The 27,568-nt window shown below is 38.0% G+C and overlaps 3 protein-coding genes across 4 annotated transcripts; 2 read left to right on the forward strand and 1 right to left on the reverse strand.

Moving 5' to 3' along the window:
• Positions 1–585: 585 nt before the first annotated feature.
• Positions 586–6,278, reverse strand: slc35e3 (solute carrier family 35 member E3). The gene is made up of 8 exons (XM_014995360.2): positions 5,648–6,278; positions 4,307–4,771; positions 3,616–3,726; positions 3,475–3,534; positions 2,708–2,806; positions 2,537–2,619; positions 2,345–2,429; positions 586–2,225 (listed from the first exon to the last, which is right to left on the reverse strand). The coding sequence occupies exons 2-8, from the start codon at positions 4,706–4,708 to the stop codon at positions 2,124–2,126; spliced, it is 942 nt and encodes a 313-aa protein (XP_014850846.2). The 5' UTR covers positions 4,709–4,771; positions 5,648–6,278; the 3' UTR covers positions 586–2,123.
• Positions 6,279–6,472: 194 nt separating this feature from the next.
• nup107 (nucleoporin 107) lies at positions 6,473–17,773 on the forward strand. Its single transcript, XM_014995358.2, has 27 exons — positions 6,473–6,581; positions 7,560–7,639; positions 8,018–8,107; positions 8,701–8,786; positions 8,858–8,993; positions 9,072–9,175; positions 9,950–10,065; positions 10,134–10,182; positions 10,400–10,471; positions 10,983–11,071; positions 11,143–11,218; positions 11,301–11,414; positions 11,499–11,589; positions 11,693–11,772; positions 12,317–12,376; positions 12,998–13,143; positions 13,220–13,268; positions 13,355–13,424; positions 13,508–13,623; positions 13,695–13,884; positions 14,811–14,917; positions 15,311–15,413; positions 15,509–15,669; positions 15,734–15,859; positions 16,349–16,462; positions 16,616–16,783; positions 17,547–17,773. Exons 1-27 carry the CDS (start codon positions 6,574–6,576, stop codon positions 17,652–17,654), a joined length of 2,709 nt encoding a protein of 902 aa, XP_014850844.2. The 5' UTR covers positions 6,473–6,573; the 3' UTR covers positions 17,655–17,773.
• Positions 17,774–18,607: 834 nt separating this feature from the next.
• mdm2 (MDM2 proto-oncogene) lies at positions 18,608–27,406 on the forward strand. 2 transcript variants are annotated; one of them, XM_014995361.2, is made up of 12 exons: positions 18,608–18,746; positions 21,742–21,777; positions 22,929–22,981; positions 23,053–23,127; positions 23,410–23,543; positions 23,624–23,673; positions 23,970–24,025; positions 24,980–25,040; positions 25,108–25,436; positions 25,573–25,644; positions 25,703–25,886; positions 26,494–27,406. In XM_014995361.2, the coding sequence occupies exons 3-12, from the start codon at positions 22,943–22,945 to the stop codon at positions 26,928–26,930; spliced, it is 1,437 nt and encodes a 478-aa protein (XP_014850847.2). In that variant the 5' UTR covers positions 18,608–18,746; positions 21,742–21,777; positions 22,929–22,942; the 3' UTR covers positions 26,931–27,406. The 2 variants fall into 2 exon arrangements, with proteins under 2 accessions (XP_014850847.2, XP_014850851.2); XM_014995365.2 differs by having other exon boundaries at positions 18,609–18,746; positions 25,724–25,886.
• The last annotated feature ends 162 nt before the right edge of the window (positions 27,407–27,568 follow it).

The following is a 27,568-nucleotide window of genomic DNA, read 5'->3' on the forward strand; positions in this document are numbered from 1 at the left end:
TTTTACTTTATCATATATTTGGCAAATTTAAATTGTGTCAACTGGAATTTTTAAGGTCGCCTGTAGTTGTATGCTAAGCGGCTAATATAAAACTTTATAACCAGCAATTTCTCTCCTCAAACACTCCCACTAAGGAATAAAATAAATAATCATTTAAAATTTTATATTACCCTTTTCATCGCATTTAATATATATTAACTATTATTTTTTATAGTTACTATTTTTAAATAGTTTACAAAGATCACACAACATCAGAATCAGATTCAAATCTAAACTTTAACTTGGTCACAACAAAACCTTAATTTTGTGTCTTTATTTTGAGTCACTGGTGTGCTGCATAACTTTTCTTCACCTAATGAAATCATCATTTCAAAAAATACTTTCTGTACTCAGTTTATGTTTGATTTATGTTTTTGACATATTTATATGTAAAGAAAAAAAAATCTAATTTCAGGACCACAAATATGTTTTATCATATCAATTCTTTAAAAAGACCTGAAATAAAGGTTCTCTTACCATTTATTAATTAAAATGAAAATTAATTTGAGATGTACTCAAAGTACAGAAGTTAAAAACTCGAGGAAATTACAGCATAATTTCAGCAGTTTATTGCAGAATATTGCAATTTCTCACATTACAACCCGATTTATTACAACTCAATTTATTCCATATCAAAACAATAAAACATAAACAAAAAGACAACGAATAAAAAATAAATCTACTGCAGAATGTAATTAAACTACAAACATAAAATAATAAGCCAGACTAAATTAATAAAATAAAGAAATCGGTAAGAAAAAATTGAACGACAATGAAAGCATGATTATTTTTTGCTGTAAAAATAAAACTGAAATGAATCCATTCAAGGAAAAAACTGCATCGCTGAAATGTCTGAGGCTAAATTCAGCCAAGAAAAAAGTGAGTTATCAGCTAAAACTGATTCCTGCAGGTAAAGTTTTGTTTGGTTTCCTGATTCACCAAACTGAGTCCCAGTTTCAAACATCTAGCTGCTGATTTGAGGTGAAGTCAAAAAATGTGGAGGTAGCCCACCATCTTTATTCTTTCCGTCCATTTTGTGCTGCCCCATAACATGATACCACCATCACCTTGCCCAAGAGCTAGTCCATAGTTAGATGTCTACTTAACTCGGGTTTCCGTGTTTCAACAAGACAACACTGCAAAACCCCAAAGTCTTACCAAGTATTTCTGTCTAGTTTCTAGTGAAAATATCTTAGTACATTTGAAGTAAGACAGAATTAATTTACAAGTAACTTTTCAGCAACAGTATCTTATTTTAAGTTAATAATTCCTTAAAATTGATGAAAAACTACTAGTGAAAATCTGCCAGTGGAACTAATACTTTTTCATCAATATTAAGAAATTATTGACCTAAAACATGCTCCTATTTGTTACTAAAAAAATACTTGTAAGTTAGTTTTGTTTTATTTAAAGCATACTAAGATATTTGAACTAGAAACTAGACAAAAATACTTTGTAAGACTTTATGTATTTGGAGTTAATGATCTGAAAAAGTCGACTTCTTTGCTCTTCAAACATTTAACCAAACATTAACGTTTGTGTATTTTTGCTTTTTTGCGAAAACCCTGTGTGCTTAAAACTTGATTGATAAAAAGGCAGTCTTTGTTTTACATAATCAAATTGACCCTCAAATATGAGTAAATAAATCATTAAATACCTAAAATGAACACTGAAGCCCATGATGAGTGGCAGCACAAACGATGTGCAGAATAGGCAGCGTCAGGGGGGCCTGCTGGTAAATGCTTTGTTTTGGTCTGATTTCTGTTGATCCGTTGCTCTAAAGCCATCCAGTTTGTTAACTAAATCTCAAACATTTGCAGGAAATTCTGCAGACAACTCAGACCCAAATCTGTCCGGGCAAAAACTCCTGAAAGGCCGTTATCCTGATCTTTGTTGAAAATAAAAATTTTGTTTTTTGAAGCTAACACTGCTTTGGATTTCGAGTCGAGGCGATGCTGCGATTTGTTTCCGCTTCTCTTCCTGAAGAGTAAAATTTTAAAGAAATGTTTTGTTCCTCTAAAGGACATTCTGAGACATCTAAGGAGGTTTCTTCATCTAGTTGCTGTGAGGGGTCAGAGGTCAGCCTATGGCTTCTGAGCCAGGCGGCTTTTTCCCTCCTCCTGTTCAAGCAGCTTGAAGTGAGTGTAGGACAGGATTCCTGCCAGCGTACAGAGGATTCCCAACGCCTGAGGGACAGATAGAAAAAGAGAGAGAGAGAGAGAGAGAGAGAGAGAGAGAAAAAGTGAGTTTAGGAGAACAGTAATGTTTGACTCCATGGAGCAGAGCTAGAGGAAGTTAGCTTCACCTGGTTAAGTGACAGTGGGTCCTGGAAAAGCAGATATCCTCCAATCAGAGTGATGCAGAACTTGAAATGACCAAACATGTTGTAGCTGAAGGAGGGAGTCAAGGGACAACAAACGGACGGATAAATAAATAATCCCTCCTGAAATACCTGAGCCCTCATCACCACCCTTCCCCCTCCGTGCCTGAAGGATACGTTACAGCCGAAGTGTTCCCGATGATCCAATAGATGGAAAGGTTAACGAGGAACGCCACCACGCCTGAGAACAGCACCGCCACCTGGTTGGAGGGAGAACAGCAATGTTAAAACTTCAGGAAAAAACCAGGGTTAGCCACTCCGTTAGCGTTAGCATGTTTGATGTCTGACCAGAGCAGTCAGTGACCAGGGTCCGAATATCCCACCGTCTCCGGCCAGCGGCTCAAACAGCGGGATGATCCCGAGGAGGACGGCAGATGACAGAGGAGCCTGAGGTGTACGGAGGGCCAAATGGGACAAGATTTAACAAAATATGTCATGAAATAAATAAATAAATGTCTCATTAAATTATGTAACATACATTTTAAATGATGAAATTAAATATTTTTAGAAATTAAATTAATTTAAAAATACAAAAAATGAAAATAAAGGAAAAATTGATGCACAGATTCTCAAAATTCTCTTCGGAAATCTGAAAAGTGTGGCATGCATTTGTTTTCCGGCTATTCAGTTTTTGTGTCCACCAGCTTTGCATGTCTAGACGCTGCAATTCTTGCAAATACTTCTTAGCAAACTTAGCCAAACTGGGTGGAGCGCATCTCTGAAAAGCAGTTATAGTTGTAAAACAGCTAGATTTGGGTATGGGCTTTGACTAGGCCATTTTAATATATGTTTTGATCTAAAACATCTAAGCTTGGTCTGAATGTTTGTGTTCAGAAATGTTCTTCCTATAATCAATCAGTATTTAGGAGTTCCTCTGCTTTATAAACAAACCCCCTCAGCATGATGCTGCCAGATGCAGCGTCTCTTTTTGATCAACATGGTATGGAGGGCAAAAACTGTGCAGGCTGTGATTAGTTTTGCAAGTCAGTTGTGATAAGAGAAGTCCCAACTGGTCGAAGGTCGAACTGACCTTCGACCTGCACCAGACTTCTTACCTGATAGTAGAGAAGCTGCATGGAGTTCACCTGGAGCTCATGTTGTTTCGCCCCCACCCACTGAGACACAAAAAGGGTTTTTCTGTCACTTCAGTTTAGTTTGCTGCTCTCAAGAGGATCCATGGGTGGATATTTACTCACCACTTGGTAAAGTGAAGTGACAAGAACCCCCAGTGTGGCAAAAACCGTCCCCAACAGGTTGAAACGCACGTCGTAGTAGGAGTTCAATATCACCCCCAAAGTTATGGGTACCTGGAAGGACAAATGAAGCAAAACTCTGATCCTTTAGTGAATGTTTTATCAAGGAAACAGCAGATTTCCAAAATCAGTCTTTTATTACCAAAACTAGCAATTATATTTGTAATCGATTAAAAAATTAGCACATTCTGCAGATTTATCATTTAATCACTTAACCCTCCTTTATACAATATTATAAATACATTAAAACATGCAAACAAACAATTAAATTTATTTGCATAAAATGAATTGATTACTTAATTAGGCAGATTAATTACAATTAATCTGATTAATAAGTAATCAGTTTAGTCATAATCCAATAAATTGTCATTAATCCAATTAATTTAAATTAATTAGATTATTGCAATTAATCAAACTAGTAGCAAATATTCTGATTAGCCGCAATTAACCCAATTAGTCAAAATTAATCTGATAAATCAGGATTTATCTGGCTAATTGTGAGTAATCTGATTAGTTGCAGTTAATCCAATAAATTTTAATTTATGCAATTAATTGTGATTAATCAGATTAGTCTCCATTAATCACGATTAGTAATGATTAATTGTGGCCTTTGAGCCCTATAGATTTTCCTCACTAGCGTCAGCTTAATCTTGGTGGAGAAGGTCTTCTTGTAGTAGGTGGTCTGGATGAGGATGATGACGGGCGTGGTCATGACTTTGGCCAGCTGGTACGTTCCTATCGAGTTGTTCTGCAGAGAGAGGTTGGTGAAGGCCACAAAGCCACAAAAGCTGAGCGCCAACCACATGATCCTGCGCACTGGGAGGCTTTTTGGACAGAAAATGTCCATTTTTTGGCAGATGTAGAGTCCCAACCATGTGACCACAAAATGAATGAGGGTGAGGGTCATGTTGGGGAAGCCGTAGTGGACGTAGATCCACTTGTTGATGAAGACGATGCAGATGGAGGAGAAGAGGTTGACCAGCAGGCCACCGACGATGCGCCGGTTGGCTGAGAACCCAAAGAGCTGCCGGGTCATGGTTCCGGATGGCTCCCAGGTCAACTTTTCCCAGGACGGATTTGTCACACTCAAAATGTAGGACTGCAGAGGGGAAAGAGCAAATCAATGAGGAACACACAGGACTGATGCAGATCGGAGAAAATATAATCTAAAGATAAGAATATTAGAACTAAGTTGATAAAAAGTTCATAAACTCAACTTTTATTATTATTATTATTATTTTATATTGAACTACAGAAGCAAACAGATCCAGATATAATATAATTTTTATAGAAGATGGATGGATGGATGGATGGATGGATGGATGGATGGATAAACAAATGGGTGATGGATGGATGGATGGATAAACAAATGGGTGATGGATGGATGGATGGATGATGGATGGATGGATGGATGGACCGACAGACGGATGGATGGATAAACAAATGGGTAATGGATGGACGAACAATTGGATGAAAGGACGGACAGACGCATGGATAAATAGATGGATGATAGAAGGATGAATTTTGGATAAATTAATTGCATAAGAAGCTAATGGATGGACAAAACTTCACCAAATTATTGGACACGTAAACAAATTGAGGGTTGAAAAGATGGACAAATGAACAGATGAATGAATGCATCAACAATTTAATGGACGTTTGGATGAATTTACCTTCAGGACAGAGAATAAAGTCTGAAACTACAATGACTTTCAACACGAAAACAGGAATCAAACCAGTCTCGTTATTCTAGTGGAGACATTTGACTCCAAAGATTTATATTTATCCTTTAGTTTAAAAACTTTATGAACAGGGAAATTTACTTATATTTTTATCCCAAATGTATTAAATATAATATAAATAATTTAAAAGTGAGTTCCTGTAGCTTTAATGAGAAATGTAGTTTTAATTTTAGAAAAACACACACAACTTGTCAATGTGTCTGAGAGTCTGCCACGCAATAAGAAAAGTTTACCTGGGGCTCTCCATCTTCCTTTCTCCTTCCCTGCTTCACTTCGAGATCCGCTCCGGAAATAACCGAGCCAATCCCAGCCTCGGTTCCCCGTGCTTCCTGCTGCAGTCCCGGGGTTTCCAGATCCAGAATCTCTGCCGAACCTGTGGATTATTCTTCCCAGCCCGTGGACATGCAGCGGTCCAACTGACTAAAGCCTGAATCGTCCTGTTTGTTCCTGTTTCCTCCGAGTTTCACACCGCGGAGCCACAGCGGCAGCTAACGGAGCGGAGGGGGGACTGGAGAGCAGAGATGGGTCTGGCAGAGAGATGGCTCACTACACACAAGAAAAACACTTTATTTTTTATGTTCGTGAAACCTCTCTTTTTTTTCTTTTTTTTTTACATTTTCTCGTAATTCTCGTAATATTATGACTTTATTCTCAAAATGTTGTTTTATTAGCATGGCCCCAATACTCTAGAACTCAAAAATAAAGTTTCAATCTGTTTATGTTTCATTACTTTCCAATGAAAGCATCCAATTGGCAAAACACGAGGGTGTAGGAAATAGTGAATCTTTACACAAATTGTAATAATTTCCGACTGAAGGCACTTGACACAATGTAATCAACGATACTGGGTTTTCAAAATTGTTGACTTTATATATTTTATTTTTTTATCCATAGTAAAACACTTAGTTTAGCCCAGTGAATATTGTAAAGGGCTGTAAAAGTAAATTAATTATTACTGTTGTTATTCTTTAACATTTAAACACGAAGAAACTTAAGTTAACTTTCAAAAAATGGCTTTGACAGGCTCCGTGTGGGTGCAATATAACTCTTTACCTTAGGGGGCAGAAGAGAGTATTAAGCATGTCAGTTGGCGGAGAGTTTAAAAGAGAAGAAGAAAGCCTGCTAAACCTCGTGAAGCGGGAACTGACAGCTCTCCAAAATGGACTGGTAAAATTAGTCATTTTACAATTTTAACTTTTTAGTTGTGTTTAATTTGCTCCTTGTTTTATATTCTACTTGTGTTCATTTTCTTGCTGCGTCGTTTTCTTTAGCGGCAGCTAACTATGCTAACAATGCTAACCCTTCCTTCCATTGTGAATGCTGATGCTAGCAGACTAATTTTGTTTACACTTAATTTAAATTGATCATAGTTGGAAATGGGAAAATGAATTCATTAACGTGAGTAATAGAATGGAGAGAATAAAGACGTTTAACTTTAAAACCAATAATAACGGAGTTGATGACCCGCTTTAATTAATGATTTTTAATGTTAGAACTTTTCTGTATCAGACAAGTAGATGTCAGTGCACAATCACTGCTAAAATCCAGCATCCATAAGAGCAACATTTAATATCCCTTCGGGATCAATAAAGCATATTTTAATTTGAATTGAAAACACACCCGTGTTGGATGTAAACAATTAGATTAGTTAGGAATGTTCTCCAGAAAGTATGAGAGTTACAAACCCAGTAAGACGACTGTTAAGAAGCAACCGACACTTATTCAAGGGTTAGCATACTCAAATAGTACGCTATAAAACTTTATGCAACATTAGCACTACTTTATGGTGTTAATGTTGCATGTTGCATGATCATAACATGAAGTTACACAGATATAAAGCATGAATAGAGTTAATAAATGCACCAATCTGCTCACTGGGCACACAGCTGACTTGGCAGTTGTCTAGAAAACGATAGATTATTTCTCTAGATGGTAAATGATAAAAAGTCTATGCTGAATGAGCATGCTCTTCAGAGAGCAATGCATACAAACACAATGATGGAAAATTGAGTGGATGAAAAACCCATTTAACTCCATCCATATACAGACTATTTCATCATATTTTGCTCTTAAATGTACAACTTTAAGTGATCAGATGAATAAAATACCAACTGGAATACCAACATGTGTCTTTTTGTCCTGAAGGGGTCAGGCTGAGCTGCCGTCTCCGGTGGTGCGAGATGATGAGGTGACGGTTGCCGCCCGCAGGAGGAAGAAAGTGGCCTGTATCCTTAAAGGAAAAATACTTTTATTTGTGAGCTCAGATTAAAAAAAAACCTCCTGATTTTGACTGTTGTTCCTGGAGAAAACAGATTATTTTTGTTTTACATGAGTTGAATGATGAAGATTCCTTTAATCACAGGTTTGTGAATCAGGAGTTTAGAGGTTAAAGATCCTATTGGAGAACATCAGAGTCCAGTAAAGTTATTAAAATGCTGTTTGTGTCCCTCATAGTTAAGTATCTTTGCAGCACATATTGAGAACAGTTGTTGTTTAGTTGATCAATTGCTAACTGCTGTTTTTTTAGGAGGTTTGAAATGAACTAGTCATGGCAATCATTTGTTAGAGAAAAGTTTGGGTTATGTTCCTGACCCTGTGCTCAGTCCCGTCACCCAGCGCCAGCCCCATCGGCCCCTCGTTCACCCCGGCCCGCTCCCAGAGGAACACCCCAGCTTCCCTGTTCCGACAGGCTGGTGAGGGTCAAAGTTCAACGTAGGGTTGGGCAATGTGTTAAAAATAAATGAATTTCCATCTAGTTATGGTTTCCAATCTTAATTTCTAAAATATAAATTACAATTGGCAAAAAATATTTTCAAAAAGGGATTTTTATTTTAATTCATCCTTTCTGACGGTGCACAGAGGCGTATTAGGGTCAGGTTACGATATATTTACCAGAAAAATGGCTTAAAATTACAAGAATTTTGTAATTGGCCGCCAGTCAAAGTTGTTCAAATTACAACTTTGACTCTGGTATTATTACAACTGTATTTTTGTATCATCATAACTTTTATTTATAAAAAAGAAAATCTTAGCCTGGCCCTAATACTCCACTGTAAATTTGACTTGTATTCAAAGTCCAAAACAAGATGGCCGCCCTGACATTACTGAACTATGGAGGTCCAAAAAGTTGATTGGTGGGAGAAAAAAAAATCCAGATATTCCAAAAATTAAATCTTCAAAACCAAAAAATTAGTTTCATTCCCCAGCCCAGTCCAACTATTTTGCCATCAAACCACTTCATGTTGGACTAAACCCCAAACTTTGCTCCCGTCTTTTTGTCTCCAAGTCACTCCCAGAGTTCCAGACGTCTCCTCCATTTTGGTTTCTGGCTCTCGGACGCCACGATACACACACACACCCCGACACAACGTGGTGAGACACGCATTCAGAAGCCCATCTTGTATTTGGGTTTGTTTGTATTTAATTTTTTTGCGTGTGAGCAGAACTTGGAGGACAGCGATTGGACCAACAGCTTGTATATGTCCCCCGTCTCCGGGTTGGACAGCAGCAGCTTCTTCAGAGACGACGAGGCGAACCTGAGCTCAGCGCTGCTGAAGGAGGACGACCCTGGAGAGGATGGTGAGGTACTCCTGTCCGATTGGCTGCTGTGTTGTTTTGATCGTCACGTTTTAACATCGTGCTCTCTGATTGGCTCAGTGGCCGCCAGTCTTTTCCCAGAGTTCCTGGCCTCCTTCCTGAAACACTCTTCTTCTGCTGTGTTTGAGCTGCTGGAGGATTATCAGAACATCTGCCAGGAGAAGGTACCAGAAACAGAACCATGGAGTTCTGCTTCTTACATTTTATTTATTCTATTTAGGGCTGGATGACGAATCAATAACAATATATCTCACATTTATCAAGAGATATATTGTTATTGATTTATTGTGATCAGAATAAATAGTTAATACATCTGATAAAATATGAGATATTTAGAATATTTGCTGACCTCTGATACAGTTAACTAACTGACTCATTCTTTGGTTACCTAGCAACAACCTGCTGGCGGTTTCAAGTCCTCCCACCCCCCAACTTTGGTTGCCTAGCAACAACTAGTTGGGTAACTGGCGCAGCAGCAGTTTAATGTTCTGCCACTCTGCCTCAAAACAGCATAAAAATAAAAAGAATGGAGAGAAAAACTGTATAAAACAGGAAACGCCACACCAAATGAAATTTAAAACAAAAAACGAATCAATAATATCGACTGATATGATACGTTTTCCAGCTGTAGTTCTATTACATTGTCCCATAAATGATTGTGATAAACAGTGACGTTAGTTGGATATCATTGAACTAAAATAGTAATATTAATGCAATTATACCGACACTAAGATAAAAAAAAAACTACTTTAATTTCCAAAGAACATTTAACACTGTAACTGTAAAATTTAAGTATCCAAAATGAATAAAACAACCCAAACAACAATAACTAAAATGGATTATGAAGTTTAGGTATTGTTTTAAATAGAATATGAAAAGTCTAAATTCCTGGCTGCGTTTTGATGAATAGACAGAACCTGATGTTGGTTCTGTTGCAGGTGAACGTTCTGCAGTCCGTGGTGCTGCGAGCGGGTCAGAACAGTAAGACGGCGGGCGTCCGCTGGCTGCTGCAGCAGGAGAACTGCACCTGGAGGCTCATCGCCTCTCTCTACAGGTATCCATCCAACTCCCTCATTCCGCCTTCGTCTCCTTTTTAAATTAACCTGGGGTCTGATTCTGCAGAGATCGGGTCCAGTTGGCGCTGGAGGAGGACATGATGATCGACATGGTTGTAAGTGGAAGTTTTTTAAAATTACAAATGAGGCAAAAGCTGCAAGATTAGAAGAATTCCTGAATTTGGAAGAAAAATAGGAAGAAGTAATTTCTATTACTTCTTTCTTCGCGCAGCGTTAATTTTGTTAGCCGCCGTCACGTTTGAACAATAAACATGTCAGAAAATGTTGTGATGCATCTGAAGAAAAGATGAGATTTTTAGTTTTTGTCTGCAGGTTCCCAGTGAAAGTGAGAAGGTTGTTGTGGAGCAACTTTTCCAGAGAGACGCCATCGTTCGACAGAGCCAGGTAACGCGCAAGAAATGGCACATTCTGCATGTTTTTTATTTTACCACTTAAGCTTATTTTATGTAATATTAAAAAATATTAATTAAGAAATCTATTGAGTTGAACATTTTACTGCCTAAGATGCAACAACAAATCATTTAAGACTCAAACAGTTAATTGGATTAATCATGATGAATCGATTAATGAAATTATCTTTAATTTAGTAATCAATTAATCATTAACTTGCTGAAAAAAACATGTGTCTAAATGTACTAATGAGAAAATTAAAATGTTCAGTTTATTCAGAATATTATGAAAGGTTCAGTTCTTCATGTTGTGGAAAGACGGTCAGTCCTGATTCTAGAGAAAACTCAGGTTTTTATGTTTTATTAAATTTACCTTTAGGATCCATAAAGTATTTTTATATTTTTGAATATGAATTTCATTTAAAGATGAATCTTTGCTCATTTTGCAAATTTTTGGACTTCATTCTACTGAAACAATATTGAAATTAAAATGTTTTTTACTGCAGCTGGTGGTTGATTGGCTAGAGAGCATCGCCAAGGATCAGATCGGAGATTTTTCCGATAATATTGAATACTACGCCAAAAACGTCTGCTGGTGAGTTTATCTGTTAATGATTCCTTGGTGAAACTCACCTGCGTGTTTTAAAACGCGTGTCTGCGTTTCAGGGAGAACACGCTTCACGCTCTGAAGATGAGGAGCAGCAGTGCCTCCGACTTCCACGTTCCTCTGGTCACAGAGCTGGTGAGGCTCGGTTCTGCAGAGGACACCGGTCCGTACGCGTCGTTAGCATGTAAGAATGTAACGGTTGCATTTTTCTGCTCAGGACCCAGACGCTCCCCTCCGACAACAGCGCCCCCTGGCGGACCTGGACAGAGAAGACGATGCCCGGCTGCTGAAGAACCTGTTCACCCTGATCCGAGCAGGAATGACAGACGAGGTGCAGCAAACTTCACTTCGTTGATCAGGATTTTTCTCTTTCAGCTTTTATTGCGTTTTTGCATGTTTTGGGTTTTGTTTCCAGGCTCAGAGGCTTTGTAAACGCTGCGGTCAGGCCTGGAGAGCAGCAACTCTGGAGGGCTGGAAACTCTACCATGACCCCAACATGACCTCAGGTCACTACTGACCAAATGTTCACATGATTATTGTTCTTAAAATAGGAGTGATGATGACCACAGATAGAAAAATAAGGAATAACCTGAGTGTTTGTTCCTGCAGGAAACTCAGAGCTGCAGCCTGTTGAGGGAAACCCACAGCGAGGGATCTGGAAGGCCTGCTGCTGGAGGATGGCAGAGGAGGTCCGCTCACCTTCACCTGCTGCGTCCAATAGGAAGCAAAATATTGAGCTTAAGATGTTTGGAAGTTAAATGAAAAAGTCTCCCTTATTGCTTTCTATTGTTTTTCCTTTTTCCTAGCAAACATAACTGAATTTAGGCAACATTTTAATTGACACATTTCACACTTAAAGCAGAGCTGCACCTAAAGATTATTGTAGTGATCAATTATTCTGTTAATTGGATAAGAAATCTGCATATTTTTCATAAAAGCCTATTTTCTTACACAATATTAGATATATGTTAAGATGCAAATAAAAAAAATAAATCAAAAGGAGCTCAATGCATAGTTGTCATGCAACGTCACACTTCCAGGATCTTTGTAGCTGACGGCCATCTTGGTAGTGGCCTGAGTTTGTTACTTTTTAAGCAAATTGGCATTTTTTGAGATTGTATTCTCCAGTTAATGATTAATTGATTACTAAGTCGACAATTATTTTAATAATCGATTAATCACGACTAATTGTTCAGCCCTGATTCAAATCTGAATTTTTTGTTCTTGTTCCAGGAGCAGCTGAACAGATACGAACGGGCGATCTACGCCAGCCTGAGTGGAAACATCAAACCGGTGAGTTTTTCTCTTCAGATGTAGCTCAGAATGAAACGGACCCCAAGGTTCAACACTGGGCCCGTTCTCAAACTAACTATGTTTCATCAATATTAAGGAATTATTGACTTGAAACAAACTCGCTGAAAATTTACGTGTAAGTTGTTTTATTTCAAGTGAATTAAGATGTTTGGATTAGAAACTAGACCATAAACACTGGGTAAGATTTTATGTTTTTGCAGTGCATCAAATTTTCACCTTAACGTTAATAAAACGGTTTGCATGTTTTTTTCTAAGAGCAAAAATGAAGAATAAGGTCCAATTATTACAGTGGATGTACAAGTATTAACACCAGTATAAATACTTAGGTTATTGATTTTCATTAAAAAATATTAAATAAAAATTTATGGAATTTTAGACTTTGGACCAAAAAAATCTAATTCATATCATCACTATAAAATATTCCAAGTTACATTTAATGTAACCATAGTAATAATATAATATAACCTGTTTGTGAACTACATATGGAAATTAGCCTCTCTGGCTAAATCTGTCACATTTACGTGATTTATCCGTTTTCACGTTATTCGATAATAAATCTGAATCTAAAGTTTCTGGCTGCTGGCCGTTTGTGTGCTTCAGATCCTGGCCGTGTGCGAGTCGTGGGAGGATTGCGTTTGGGCGTACTTCCGGGTCATGGTGGACTCGCTGGTGGAAAAGGATCTGATGTCATCTGGCATGACGCATCAGGAGCTGGAGACACTACCGCGGGAATATCTGGAGGCCAAGTAAGACACACAGAGCTGGAGGGGAACCGCAGGAGGAGCCTGGCTCTGATTTCTCTGCTGTCTTCCTTCCTCTCAGCTGGACCATGGAGAAAGTTTTCGAGGAGCTGCAGGCGTCAGAATCGAAGGTGAACCTCCTGATGAATGAATGAGGGTCGACGTTATGAACACATGACTGTAAACCTGTGAATCTGTTTCTGTGTCGTTGGAGCAGAGAGTTCTGGAGGAAACCAGAGAACATTTTCACGTCATCCAAAAGTTTGTGATTCTTGGCGATCTGGATGGTGAGATTATCTCCAGTTCCTGATATTTTTGCTGATTTTTATTTTTATTTTTTTGCTCATTCTGACTCTTGTGTCGTCATCAGGTCTGATGGAGGAGTTTTCTGATTGGCTCACGGCCTCTAAGCCCCTCCCTCTGCACCTGCTGCGCTTCATGACTCACCTGGTGTTGTTTTTCCGCTCCCTGGGTTTGGCTTTAAAGGTAAGGTTTTGTTTTTATATGTCTTAAAACGTGAAGGGAAGTAGCAGTGAGGTAATTTCTTTGTTTTGAAGGAGGAAGCGTGTGTGGACGTGCTGAAAGCGTACGTCTCCCTCCTGATCCGGGACCAGCAGACCGACCTGGTGGCGAGTTACGTGGGTCAGCTTCCTGCGGCGCTGGCCACCAACCAGTACGCCGCCTTCCTGGAGACGGTCAGCCAGCCAGAGCAGCGCCCCCGCTGCCTGCAGCTGGCAACTGCAGCAGGTTGGTTGTTGCAAACCTGCAGACATTGCTGCAAAACATTTAGTTTTTTATTCATCATTCCATAATTTTTACAAATAATTTAGTGTAAATGTTGCCTCATAGATTTGGATTTTAGATGACCATGAGTTCTGCAGCAGAAAATGTTATTATTAATGAAGTTTTTAATAACAATCCTGTCCATTTATGATAAAATATGTAACATTAAATCAATTCATTGCACCAAAAACTGGATGAAAAGTCTTCTTTCATGTTTTGATCTCAGCTAGCCTTTTTTTAAGGATAATTTTGTTTACACAGACTTCATAATTTATTTTGTTTTATGTTGTTTTTGTTTGTTTATTTTGGATATTTAAAATGTCGTCCAGCTCCAGTGTTAAACACTCATTAGAATTTAAAGTTTATTGATATTTGAGAATGTCTTCTTACATTTTTATCATCATAATATTACTTTAAAATGGTCTTAATAAACATTATTGTTCATTGCTACAACTTTTGGGAAAATGGATCAGAAACATTTTAATAATTTAAATAAATTATTTTAACTTATTTTTTATATAAAAAAGATTAAATAAAACATGTAGGGTTTAATTTATGGGATAAATATTATTTAGCATTTTTTTCTCACCTTCCCTGTAACTTTGAGGCCTCCACAGCGCCCCCTGGTGGCCAGTGCTCTGAATAACACTGACCGGCTGTGAAGCCTCCACTGCGCCCCCTGGTGGCCAGTGCTCTGAATAACACTGACTGGCTGTGAAGCCTCCACTGCGCCCCCTGGTGGCCAGTGCTCTGAATAACACTGACTGGCTGTGAAGCCTCCACTGCGCCCCCTGGTGGCCAGTGCTCTGAATAACACTGACTGGCTGTGAAGCCTCCACTGCGCCCCCTGGTGGCCAGCGCTCTGAATAACACTGGCCATGTGTGTTCAGGTCTGGACGTTTCTGCGATCACCCGGCTGGTGGTGGAGACGGTGCGGCGCAGAGACGACGCAGGTTTTACGCATCACAGCCAGACGCTGGAGACGGGAACGACTCAGGTAAAAACCAGCGTCGGATTAAAACGTTATTTACAGCTGAAACCAGATGTTTTCAAGGACGAGCTTCATATTTAACATTAATTTCTTGGAGGGTTTCCTAAACTACAGTTGATCTTTTTCTATTCAACATGGAACCAGGAAGCAAAATCTGACTCATCAAATGTGTCTTAAATTCCTTCCTTTCTTCCTTCTTGCCTTCCTTCCCTTCTTCCTTTTTGCTTTTTTCCTTGTTTCCTTTCTTCTTCCCTACCATCCATGTGTCCTAATTTACTTATTTCCTTTCTTCCTTTCCAATCTTCTTTCTAAACTTCTTCCTACTTTCCTTTCATCCTTTTCTCCATCCATCCTTAATTCCTTTCTTCCTTCCTGTCACCGTTTCCTCTGCTCTCATAGGACGACCAGAAGAAGATTGACGTCATTGATTGGCTGCTGTTTGACCCCGCCCACCGGGCCGAGGCGCTGAAGCAGTCCAACGCCATCATGAGGAACTTCTTGGGTACTTCTGATTCGCCGTCTGGAATTTTTTATTCTTTTCTTTTTACCTTTTCTCCTGGTATTGTGACTGACAGCGCCATCTTGTTTCTGCCTCAGCGCTGCAGAAACACGACGCGGCCAAGGCCGTTTTCTCCAAAGTTCCCGAGGATTCGATGAGGGAGATTTACTCGCAGTGGACCGCTGTCGGTCAGACCGCTCCCCTTCCTGCGGAGGACGAGAACGCCATCAGGGAGCACCTGTGCATCAGAGCCTACCTGGTCAGTGGGCGGGGCTCTGATGACATCAGCGTGCGGTACCAATGCTAACGCTATCCGTTTACAGGAAGCCCATGAGGCGTTCACTGACTGGTTCAGCCACAGCAGCTCCGCTCCTCAGAGGCCGGCGTTGGCGCCAGAGGCCAAATTCACAGAGAGAGTGGCCAATGAGATGAAAGAGAAGGAGTACCAGGTAAAAACAGATTCTTAGGCGGCATCGTGTAAAATCTGCGTTGTTTTATCTTTATATCATGTTATAAAGTTTTTCCCTCATCAAAAACAAACCTGGAGTTTTGCTATAATCCTTTAATGCATGTTTAAGAAGTCCTTTAATCTCCATGGCAACCATTCAGCTGTGCAAAACACCTGGGTGGACCTAGCCCCGCCTTCAGGGACGCAGCCAATTCAAATCAAATAAATGGTTAAATTTCCAGTTTTCTGATAAAGGCAAACATATTTCATTGAGTTGTTACCTTTGCTGCAGTTCCTCCAGTTGAGCAAGCATGAGGCGACGGTGGGGAAGAAAACACTCTGCTTGTGTTGCTCTGAGATTCAGAGATAAAATGTTCTGTTCAAAAACAAACAGAACAGGAAGTTTAGTTCCAACCTGTCTGAAATCGGAATAAAGATCGGCCATGTTGCAGCTCCAGTTGGGTGTGAATCGAGTGTTTTTGTGCTTCAGGCCTCCAGGACGGAGTGGTCGAGTCGCCTTGACGTCTTGACTGAAGACGTGAAGGAGAGAATCTACAACGTGTTGCTGTTCGTAGACGGAGGCTGGATGGTCGACAACAGAGAGGTTCGTTCATTTTGCCATTAGGTTTCCCTCATTTAGCTATAAACCGAACCAAAATATTACAACCCAATACAAGAAATAAAACATTTTATTGAGCTTGTTTTAATTTATCAAGCGATAGACCTAAACGCACTAATCGTGCGTATTTGTTCCTAGGAGTCTGAGTCAGATGAGGAGCGAAGCCACCAGATGGCAGCGTTGCGCTCCCTCTGTCTTCCTCGCCTCACCTTCCTGTTGCTCAGCGTGCTGCAGAGTTCCTCCAGACACCAGGAGGCGCTGCGGCTCGCCGACATCATCTCATCTGACCAGCATAAACTCTACCAGGTAACCGGATAAACTCCAGCTTTAATCGGCTCTAAATGTCAGTTCTCTACGACGGGATATTAGGCCCATGGTAGGTGGAAACAAGAAGTAAATTTACCCTGAAGACTCTAATGTCAGGAATTTTACAGAACAAAATGGACATTTCTGAGTTCAAAAAGTAAAAAAAAATTGTTTAAAGAAAATTCAGAAAATTTGTGATTACTTGGAAAACAGTAACATTTCCAAGCTCCAACATTCCAAAATTTGCAAGAAAAAACTTGGAAATTTTTAAGTTTAGATGGTTGAAAATTTGAGATTCTCAGAAATTTGCTAGAAAAAAAACTCAGAAATTTCTGTGCTCCAAAAGTTAAAAATGTGTGAGAGAAAAAGGAAAGACTCAGGAATATTGGCATTAATATGTATTAATCTCCAAATTAATCTCAGAATTTTGCTATGAAAAGATTGGAAATTTCCTAGATTTCTCTCTAAATTTCTGAGATTAATCTCAATACTCCTAAATCTGTAAAGTCAAAAAATTTTTTTTTTTTTTTTTAGCCTTTTTTTTTTACTTTAAAACTAAGAACCTCCAGATTAATCCCAAAATTTGAGTTTGTTTTGAACAAATGTTTGATATTTTCAGAAAATATGTGAGCGTAATCTCAAACTTTGAGTTGTTCAGAGGAAATTTCCTCTTTAGTGGCCCTAACACAGCCTGGCAGTTCTCTGCTCTGAGATGACATTGATTGATCCATTGAAATGTTGATGAAGGTTTTTTGTTTTGCAGGTTTTCTCTAAAGAGGAGCTGAGGAGGTTCCTCCAGAAGCTGCGGGACTCGTCGCTCGCTCTGCTGGATCAGGGACTCGGCCCGCTGGGCTACGACCTTCAGCCGTGACCTCAGAGGAACCTCCACAAATTCAGAACATTGTTTGAATTCCTAGTCTCTTGTTTTTCTAAATTGTTTGTTCCTTTTTTTTTTTTTTTTTCCAAAATAAAAGCTTTTCTCTTGTAGCAGAGTTGTGGATATTCACTTTTGGTTCCTCTTGAATATAATCAAATTCTGATGAATCCTTGTTTTTGTTCTCCCAAAGACAAAAAAGGAGCAAATATCTTTATGTTTTGGACAACTCCAGGAGGTCCACAAAGTATATGCTGCTACCAACTGTTGAAAATTAAAATATTAAATTTTTCTATATAAAAAATTTGATTGCAGCTAATTTAGTAATCTTTTAACTGTTAGCTGGAGTATAATGGCTCAAAAAAGCCATTTGCTGAAAGAACAAGTCAGAGCAGAACAAGCTGAAATTGTACAAAAAATACACATTTTGCATTTTATAGATACATCAGTAAATATGTTCTACCCAGAACTCAAGTGGCAGTTTTCCAAATTCTGTTCAGGAAAATAATAAAAAGTGTTACATTGTTGATTTTAGGCAATAAAATGTTTATTTTCTTATTTAAAACAGGAAGCGAATATGTATTTGAATATTTAGTGTAAAAGGCTACAGTGGTTAAATGAAAATCTGCAGAATGTGACTTTTTATTTTAGAATAATGGATTATTGAAGTAACCATTTGTTGCAGGTTTAATCAGGTTGTTAGCGGGATTCTGGAGAACCTGACATAACACTGAAGTAAATCAGCCATTTTATGCAGGTGTGTTGCACCAGGGACGCATCTAATAGTTGAAGGGCCTGGATTTGAGGAACACAGGTATAAGGTATTTGAGACATTTATGGATCTTTGGATCATCCACATAGAGAAAATAAAATATTTTAGCCTTATTTTGCGTAAAAATGTGTAAACACTTTTTCACCGTGTTGGAGTTACGTAACCACAGACTCCGGACACTAGGGGCGCCATAACATCACTAGAGGCGCCGAATATAAACTAGAAGGAACGAAGCGAAGTCTAAATACTCGAAAGTCTTTTCGGAATACTGGACATTTAATTAACATTTAAGGAATTTGTTTACCGAGCTGTCAAAGGTGAGTAATTTAAGGCCAATTACTTAAGTGTTTTACGTTGTAATTTCAGCATAAATACGAAGTTATTGTCAAGCTAGTAGAAGTAGGCCGCAGAGCCTCGGAGTTTCCTAACTGAAACGTACCGGAATGGTAGGGAGGAACGCTCCTGGTGTAATGCTTTGTTTTTCCAAAGTTAGAAAACTCGCTATTTATCTAAAATAAATTGTTCGTCTTTTTCTTTTTATGAATGCAACTTCAGTTTAATCAGCATGTAGTTTTCTAACACAGCCGTTATAAAGATTAGTGCGTAAATAGACAGCTTGACTGCACCGTTTAATGTACATTTATTTTAAAAAAATCTTCTTGTTTTTGCTTTTTAATCTTCCCTTAATATGTGTGTAGAAATAATAAAATGTTATCGGAGCTTATGGGAGACTTTGTTTTGACTCACTGAGGTCTGTTGACATCGAGTGGGCGGGAGGGGAGCGGGACAAGTCAGGACAAATCCGTCCAACACGTGAGGTTCGGACCAGAAACGGCCCAAAACATTCTGTTCTTTCTGGACGGGTACACAAAAACATGAGCCCACACTCATCCATGCAAGTCTGGGTGCTTCTGCTTTTTATTACCCATTTCATTAACATTAATCAGTTATATTTACATATTGTAAACAACTAGAAACAGAATGAAATACACAGAAAATTACGATTATTTTATGACGCATAACAATTTGGCACAAAAATATGCCAAATTTCTACCAAAATTATTAATCCAACAAAATTTAGTGAAACTAAAACTTAAACACAGTTTTATTTAAATGACTGGATCTCAAATTGCAGCATTAAGTTTGTTAGAAAAACATAAATATCAGTAGATATTTAAAATATTTTTAATCAAATCACAAAATCTTTTGAAACAAATTTTAGGCAATTTAAAAGTTTGATTTTTTTTTCTCAAACATTTGAACAAAAATGTGACAATAAATAAAAAAGTTGTGTGGATTATTTTTCTGTAAATATCAATAATGGGCAAATATTATCAAAGTTACAAATATTTGCTAAAAAATAAGAAATACCTTTAACTTTTAGGGTTTTTTATGTTTAAAGAAAATTATATGTAAAAAAAAAATCTAAACAGTTTGTACACTTTAAAAATAAATAAAACTTTAGGTAAACTTAATAAAACTAATAAACTTTTGTTTTTATACATTAAATTAAGAAATATTATTAGTGAAAATACTATCATGTGAAAAATATACATTTACTTTTTAAAAATGTTTTTTTTAGTTTAACAACAAACTTTATTTCTCCCTTTTTGTCAGGGTAAGTTTAAATAAGATATTATAATTTAAGTTTCTTTACATGTTCTTAGAATTTAATATTGGACACCAAATTATAAAAGTAACTAAGGAAATATTCCCTATTTCCATTTTTTAATTTCTACTAAAACCTGTTTTAGATATTATAAAAAAGAGGGAAATTATTTAAAGTCAGTTTGAGTTGGAAAAAGATGGTTAAAATTTATTATTTTAAGTTCTGATGAGACATTTTTAAATGTGGCAGACAATTAAAATTTACTGGAATAATCTGGATTTTATTATTATTTCAAGGGTTTCAAATTTTTAAGTATTTATTTCAATACAGAAAGAGGGAACAAATGAAACGAGGTGCTAAAAGACTTAAGAAAAGTTTGAGTTAAATTTATAAATTTTTTAAACTAAGGACTGTAGGATTTTATATACTAATAATCGTAATATTCTGTTATTTTAGTGTCGTTAAAAAACTGCATTTATGTTTGAAAACAACCAGAAAACGAGGTAAATCAGGTTCTTGTCGTTTTTGTGATTTATTTAATTTTAAAACTCATTTTTTGCTATTTACATTTTGTGTTTCTGGTTAAATTATTAAAACCGTTTTATTGCCCAACACTGGAGGAAAATCAACCAGCCAACATGTCCAGACAAACGTTTTATTCATTTTCAAGAGACAGAGCACAGGTGTCAAACTCGAGGCCCGGGGGCCAAATCTGGCCCGCCGCAGCTCTTCATGTGTTCTGTCTAAATTAGTGTTACGAAATCACAAAAACAATCGAGAAATTCTGGAGGAGCTGATCAGTGTGAAAAGATGTTCAATATTATTTAATGTTAAGAAGAACTAATAGAATGCAGAAACAAATATATTAACAGTTTATTGGGATAATTTTGACTTTCCTGAGATCAGACTTGGGTAGTAACTAGTTACATTTACTTGAGTAACTTTTTTGAAAAAAATTAGCGTTAGTATTTTTACCACAAAAACTCACCAGGCTCAGACTCACTCCTGCAGTTTCTGTTAAAGTTTCATAAGTTATATATTGAAAGAAACTGATAAACATTTCCTTTTGCCTGATTTTATTTTTATTATATTATTTTTTGTCATTTTGGTCCTTAAAAAAAATTCCACTTAACTTGATATTTTGATCCATCTGATGATGTAATTTTTAAATAATAAATTATTGATAATTTGATTAGTTACTTAGTACTTGAGTAAACTTTTTACCAAACAAGTAAAAATATGTTAAAATATTTTTACTCTTACTTCAGGGTTATTTTTGGGGAAAAATGATAAATCTGTGAAAAAAAACAAAAAAAAGGAAGTGATGCGTTTTTTTTTTTTTTTTTTTTTTTTATGAATGACAGTAATTTGATGTTCTGCCAGCTGTTTATGGAGGAACTACTTCCTGTTCCTGACTGAGGCGTTCACACATTGGTTGCTGGTTACCAGCTGGTTGTCATGGCGACCTAACTAGGGAGAGCTGAGTCATGGTGGACTAGTCCTGGCATGTCTGCAGCAGCAGCTGATTGAATCAGCTGCTGGGTTTCTGCTGCTGAGTCAGCCCTGCAGGGCCGCTGATAGGCCCGGTTCAGGCGGGCCGGCCCAGACAGCCGGTCTAGTCCCAACATGTCTGAGTGGGAGCATAAGAGGTGCCGGTTCTGTTGGCACCACTCACTGCACTTTATCTGCTCTGCTTTGCACAGGATGGGCTGCTGAGGGCAAATCTTCTATAAACTCAGGTAAAAATGATCATTTCTACTCATTTTCTGCTTCATCTGGAGTGAAAAGTTATTTTCAGGATTTCTAATCTTATTGTGACGGTTTGAGGTGAATAAATAATCTGAATAGTTTGATTTTAAGGACTGGACGTGTCTGGAATCTGATTATTAATTTGGATGTAGATGTTCCTGTCATGATAAACCATAATATTGTTTTGAAACTATTTTCAAGTAATAAAATGGTAAAATAATGCAAGAATATATTCAGAAAATTTTAAAGTCAACTGGAAGACATTTTAAATATCTAAAATAAACTAATTAATTATGAACATTGTCCTCCAAACTGAAAACTTTTATCATCCAGTTTTTGCTAGAAAGAGAAATTTAGTTTTAATTTTTTATGCGGTTAATTGATTTATTGATTTTTACTTAAATGTTGTAGCTAAAAGATTCAGCAGAATTTTTTAAACAAACTATTTTTATAATCTGTAATTAATCAGACAAAATTCATCAATTTTTTTATTGTCCCTCTTAATTTTTTATACAATATTAGAAATGCATTAAAAGATGCAAATAAATAAATTTTATTCCCAACATGGAATAAAAACATTATTTAGTAACTATTTGTAGCAAATGATCTGCAGCTAAAAATCAACGCTTTCTGCTCATCTTATCAATACAGTGAAGATCTGATCACCAATCGATTAATAGTTGGATGCAGAAGCTGTTAAGATTTTATTTACACAATTTGAACCAGGTGAAGCTAAAACTGTTAAACTGTAATCGATTGATCGTGATTAATCAATTACAGCCATGTTTAGTTTTTTGTGTTCAGGAAAACATTTTAAGTTAAAAATGTTTGTTGTTTTGGAATAATCACCTGTTTGTCTGAAATATTTTCCACTTTGGCTCTGAAATGCAAACTAAGGAAAAATTTCTAATTTTTTTTAAACATTTGTTTCTCTACACTAACAAACTGAGGTTGTTGTATTTAGTCACATTTAACTAAGTCAGTCCAGCTGCTCAGTTCTGCTTTTATTTAACGTATTAATTGTGTTAAACTGATCACAGATCTTATTAATTTTCAGGTTTCTGGTTTAATCCGTCCAGTTTGGGTCAAACTGAGCAGAACCTCAGTAATAACTCACTTTGTTTATGTTTGTGCGCCGCAGCAACCGGCATCACCATGTCAGCTGACGGGGAGTTCACCAATGAAAACAAGCTGGTGAGCGCTGCTGCCGTAGAAACCGCAACTTCCTGGTTTTACTGCGTGACTCACTTCCTGTTTGTGTTCAGGTGAGACCGAAGGTGGAGTTCGGCTCTCTGCTGCAACACGCCGGAGCCACCAAAGACGTTTTCACCATAAAGGAGGTACAGAACGTCCTCGGTGTGAAACTTCAGACCATCTGTCCGTCTTTAAAAGAGGTCAAAGTAAAAATGTAGGATCGGCTACATTTAGTCGGATATGTGAGGGTTTAGTCTTCCCGTTGTTATGACGACCAAAGGCTTTTTTTTTTTCTCCACAATTTAATTTCTGTGCCAGAGAATCAGTTGGTTTTCTTTAAAATCTTAATGTTTGTAGCATGAAACTAGTTTCGTCCAGAGATGGTGGGTTTTCTGTAATGCTGCGTTCTGATTGGCCGTTCTGTCCAGGTCATGTTCTACCTGGGTCAGTACATCATGCAGAGGCAGCTGTACGACCAGAACCAGCAGCACATCGTCCACTGCGCTCAGGACGCTCTGGGCCGGGTTCTGGGCGTTGACAGCTTCTCCGTGAAGGAACCAAGGTGAGTCCGAGTCTCCTCCGGTTCTGGTTCTGGTTCTGGTTCCTCCGCCATGTTGGAACTGAAACGTGTTTCTGTTTCAGGGTTTTGTTTGCAATGATCACCAAGAACCTGGAGGCTGTGAAGAACCAAGGTCGGCCGACTTCCTGTCTTTACACACTTCAGTCTGTAAAGAAATTAAACTAATTAGGCTCATAATAAATGTTACAGATTATTTTCTCAGATTAAATCTACAAGTTGGAAGGAGAATTCACTGAAATAAGAGAGAAATAAAACATTTTAGGAAAGAAATTTGATCCAATTGGAAAATAAAATGTGTGTAATGTAAATGATCCTGTCAGGTTTTACAGTGAACACATTAAATATTAGACATTTTATTAGATTGAAATGTTAAATGTAAATAAACTGAGAAAACTTGTTTCTTCACAGATTCAGCAACGGATTCGAGTGAAGCTCACAGCAGCCAGACGGACAGACGGACGGAGGTGAGACGAGTCGTTACAATGTTATCAATATTTATATTGATCAATGTCATCAATAATACTCAGAAAGGGTTTTTTACAGTTTTTCATGTCTAAATGTATATTTTAATTTTAAAAGGATTGAAATAATCTGATAGATTGTGATGGATGGATTATTGAAATAAACTAATTTAGATTTTATTAAATTTTTTTTAGCTGCAGATGCATCACTAAAATGATTTTAATGTGTTTAAGGCAATAAAATGTAAAGAAATAAATTTAATTTCTCTCTAATATTGTTTAAAAGGCTGAACTGGTTTAATAAGAAATATGGAGAATCTGCCATTTTTTATTTTATTTTTTTTATTTTTCCCTGGAGGCAAAAATTACAAATATTAGTTTACTGTGTTTTTTTTGTTGTTGTTTTTATTTACATGCTCAATAAAAAACAATTAGATAAAATCTTTAGATCATTCAAAACATAAAAGGCTTCAAAATGTCACCTTAACAATTAGTCACATTTTTTAGTTAATTGTTTTCTGGTTTGTTGGCCAAATTTTTAAAATTATTTTTGACTTGTGATCAGGGGCCAAATGACGTCATTTCAAGGGCCACAAATGGCCCCTGAACCACACCTTGAACACCCCTGATGTGAATCAAACTAGAATTTAACAGAAATTTTATCTAAATTCGGTCATGTTTGCTGCTATAAAGGAAAAACAGTATTAACATTTAATATTGGAGACTTTTAATCTAACTTTCAAATGTTTTAATCAAATAAACTCAAATAAAACATTCAGTGATAAATTAAAAGTTTATTAGTTTGGTCCTGTAAAAGATGATGATCCTCCATTTTTGTCTAAAATGTTGTTTTACTAACCATTTAATTACCTTCTGCTCATAATTTAATGCACTGAAAACGTTTATTTTTATCTATTTGTTTTGTTTTAATCCTGAGTTTGATGTTTTGCGTTTCAGGGAGCTGAGAGTTCATCTTCATCTACCGACCAGAGGAGGAGGAGGAGACGGAGCAACTCAGGTGAGTTTCTGCTGATTGAAACCGACCAATCAGCATGCACCTGGCATAAACCCCGCCCTCCTCTCAGGTCCGTCCCGCAGCACAGAGGGAGAGGAAGAGGAGCAGCAGTCGGAGGACGAAGAGTCGGACGACAGCAGGAAGCGGCGGCGCTCGGACAGCTACTCGCTGACGTTCGACGGCAGCCTGTCCTGGTGTGTGATTGGAGGGCTGGGAAGTGGGCGGGACAACCGCGGCAGCCAGTCGTCCGACTCCCACAGCGTCCGGTCCGGGAGGTCGGAGGTCACGATCGCGGCGTCCGACTCCGACAGCGACAACTTCAGCGTGGAGTTCGAGGTGGAGTCGGTCGACTCGGACGACTACAACGAGGACGACGCGTCGCTGTCCGCCGACGACCAGGTGAGACGAAACCGCAGACAATCGATTATAGATCAGCTAAAACGGAAATTATTACTGAGCCAAAATGGTTTCAATTCTGGTGGCAAAACAAACTGAATGTTGACTTTTTTTTGTTATTCATCGATTTCCTCCTCAGGTTTATGAAGTCACCATCTTCGAGGCGGAGGACGACGACTCGTTTGACGACGACACGGAGATCACAGAAGCTGTGAGTAGAAACGTGTTAGCATTAGCGTTAGCTTTAGCGCTAGCCTCTCTTCACTCAGTTTCGTGGGTTTCTCTCTCAGGATTACTGGCGCTGCTCCAAGTGTGACGAGCTGAACCCGCCGCTGCCCAGAAACTGTTTCCGCTGCTGGACGCTGCGACACGATTGGCTGCCAGAGGCGTCCGCCGACCCCAAAGCCCTCCCCATGAAGCCCACCGACCAATCAGCTGCCAAAGAAACTCCAGGTGGGTTCTAGTGTGTTTGTTAATTTCAATCAAACTTTGTTTAGGCAACAAAACAAAAAAGATGTTTTTGTTGGAGGCTAAAGCTAACGGCTAGTCTGAATCAAAACTACGAAACTTTTAGTAGCAAACGATGCATCTGCAGCTAAAACCTGCTCAGCTGAACATCGATGAAGAGCTGATTGTTTTATATTAACAGATTAATAATGGAATACAAAATGATGATTAATAGGAGAATTTGAACCAGGTGAAGCTGCAACTTGAGTTTTGGGCAGAAAATATTAAGACTTTTTTAAAATCTAAGATTCAAAATGTAAATAATTCTTGTGCAGTTTGGTTTAATTTCTGCTCTGAATTTGTTCTTTCAGCATAAATGCCTTTGAGTGTATGCTTCCATTTATAACTAAAGTTCAGTCCTTTCTGCTTTATTTAACAAATGCAGTGCAAAGGTGTTTATTTTTCATAACAGATTAATAATTGGATACAAAAAGTGCTCAGGAAAGCTTTTTTTTTTGCAGAATTCTGAGCAGAAATATGAAGCTTTTTAGTTTTAATTACCGCTCTGGCTGTGTTGCTCTTCCTGTTGTAACTCCCTGTGCGTCTCCAGCAGGTTCGGATGTGGAGGACAACGACGGCGTCGACGTTCCTGATGGAAAAAGAGCGAAAACTCCTCTGAACTCCCAGAATTGGTCCGACTGCTCCACCCCAAACTCCCAGAATGCCCTCTGCTCTTCCCAGCCTTCCTCCTCCTCTTCCTCCCAGGAGAAGCTCTGGGCGCCCGAGTCCCAGCCATCGTCGTCGGGCGACTCCCAGGACCCGGTGCCGGACCTGGAGCGCAGCGTGTCGGCCGAGTCCCGGCTGCCGGACTCGTGTCTGGACCCGTGTCTCATCTGCCAGTCCCGACCCAAAAACGGCTGCATCGTCCACGGGCGCACTGGACACCTCATGTCCTGCTACGTCTGCGCCAGGAAGCTGAAGAGGAGGAACAAGCTGTGCCCCGTCTGCAGGATGCCCATCCAGTCCGTCGTCCTCACCTACCTCAGCTGAGAACGACCTCCAGCTGACCTTCGTCTGTCTACCTCCACATTATTAATAATAAACAATAAAACATACAGCTGCAGCGGTTCCTTAATACATTAATTACTTAAATTATACCACTAAAATATAAGATTCTGTAAATCTGAAATTATAAAATGTTACCAAATTAGTTAATGCTGTGTGAAGGTTTTTTTTAAATAAAGTTATCTGCAAACCAGTGGTTAAAGTTTAAGCTAAAGGGAAATTATTTCAACTTATTTTTTAAAGCATAAATTTTTCCTCTTTTATCCAGAAATAAAATCAATAGTTCTTATTTTGTAAAACTATTTTTTGCATGTTTATTTCTTCCAGAAATGTTCATCTATTAGAAATATTACATCTGTTATTTATTTATTTAAAACACTTTAAGAGCTTTTAAATAAAGAGGTGGGTTAAGATTTCTAATGTTTTCTGTTTGTTTTTACTGAATAAACTTTTAATTCTCATTTGTTTGAGCTGAGAAATTATTTAAAGTTGGAAACTTCAGTTCCCATAATGCTGTGCGATAGTTAAGAAAAAAAAAATCAGCAGATAAAAACTTTCAATGTATTTAAAATCTGAAGGTTATTTTATGAAACTATCTTTTGCATGTTTATTTATTCCAGAAA

Source organism: Poecilia mexicana, unplaced genomic scaffold, assembly GCF_051168715.1.
Source record: "Poecilia mexicana isolate PSO_F unplaced genomic scaffold, ASM5116871v1 scaffold_23, whole genome shotgun sequence".
NCBI lineage: Eukaryota > Metazoa > Chordata > Actinopteri > Cyprinodontiformes > Poeciliidae > Poecilia > Poecilia mexicana.

What these genes read in the sequence shown, in the direction of transcription:
- slc35e3 (XM_014995360.2), bottom strand. Translation starts at nt 4,708, where the DNA reads ATGACCCGGCAGCTCTTTGGGTTCTCAGCCAACCGGCGCATCGTCGGT. An exon ending in TGCAGCTTCTCTACTATCAG is followed by an intron (nt 2,807 to 3,474) that starts GTAAGAAGTCTG and finishes CGTACACCTCAG; the next exon opens with GCTCCTCTGTCATCTGCCGT. An exon ending in GGGAACACTTCGGCTGTAAC is followed by an intron (nt 2,430 to 2,536) that starts GTATCCTTCAGG and finishes TCCCTCCTTCAG; the next exon opens with CTACAACATGTTTGGTCATT.
- nup107 (XM_014995358.2), top strand. An exon ending in ACACACCCCGACACAACGTG is followed by an intron (nt 8,787 to 8,857) that starts GTGAGACACGCA and finishes GCGTGTGAGCAG; the next exon opens with AACTTGGAGGACAGCGATTG. An exon ending in CCCTGGGTTTGGCTTTAAAG is followed by an intron (nt 13,624 to 13,694) that starts GTAAGGTTTTGT and finishes TTTGTTTTGAAG; the next exon opens with GAGGAAGCGTGTGTGGACGT.
- mdm2 (XM_014995361.2), top strand. Translation starts at nt 22,943, where the DNA reads ATGTCAGCTGACGGGGAGTTCACCAATGAAAACAAGCTG. An exon ending in TCACCAATGAAAACAAGCTG is followed by an intron (nt 22,982 to 23,052) that starts GTGAGCGCTGCT and finishes GTTTGTGTTCAG; the next exon opens with GTGAGACCGAAGGTGGAGTT. An exon ending in AGCTGCCAAAGAAACTCCAG is followed by an intron (nt 25,887 to 26,493) that starts GTGGGTTCTAGT and finishes CGTCTCCAGCAG; the next exon opens with GTTCGGATGTGGAGGACAAC.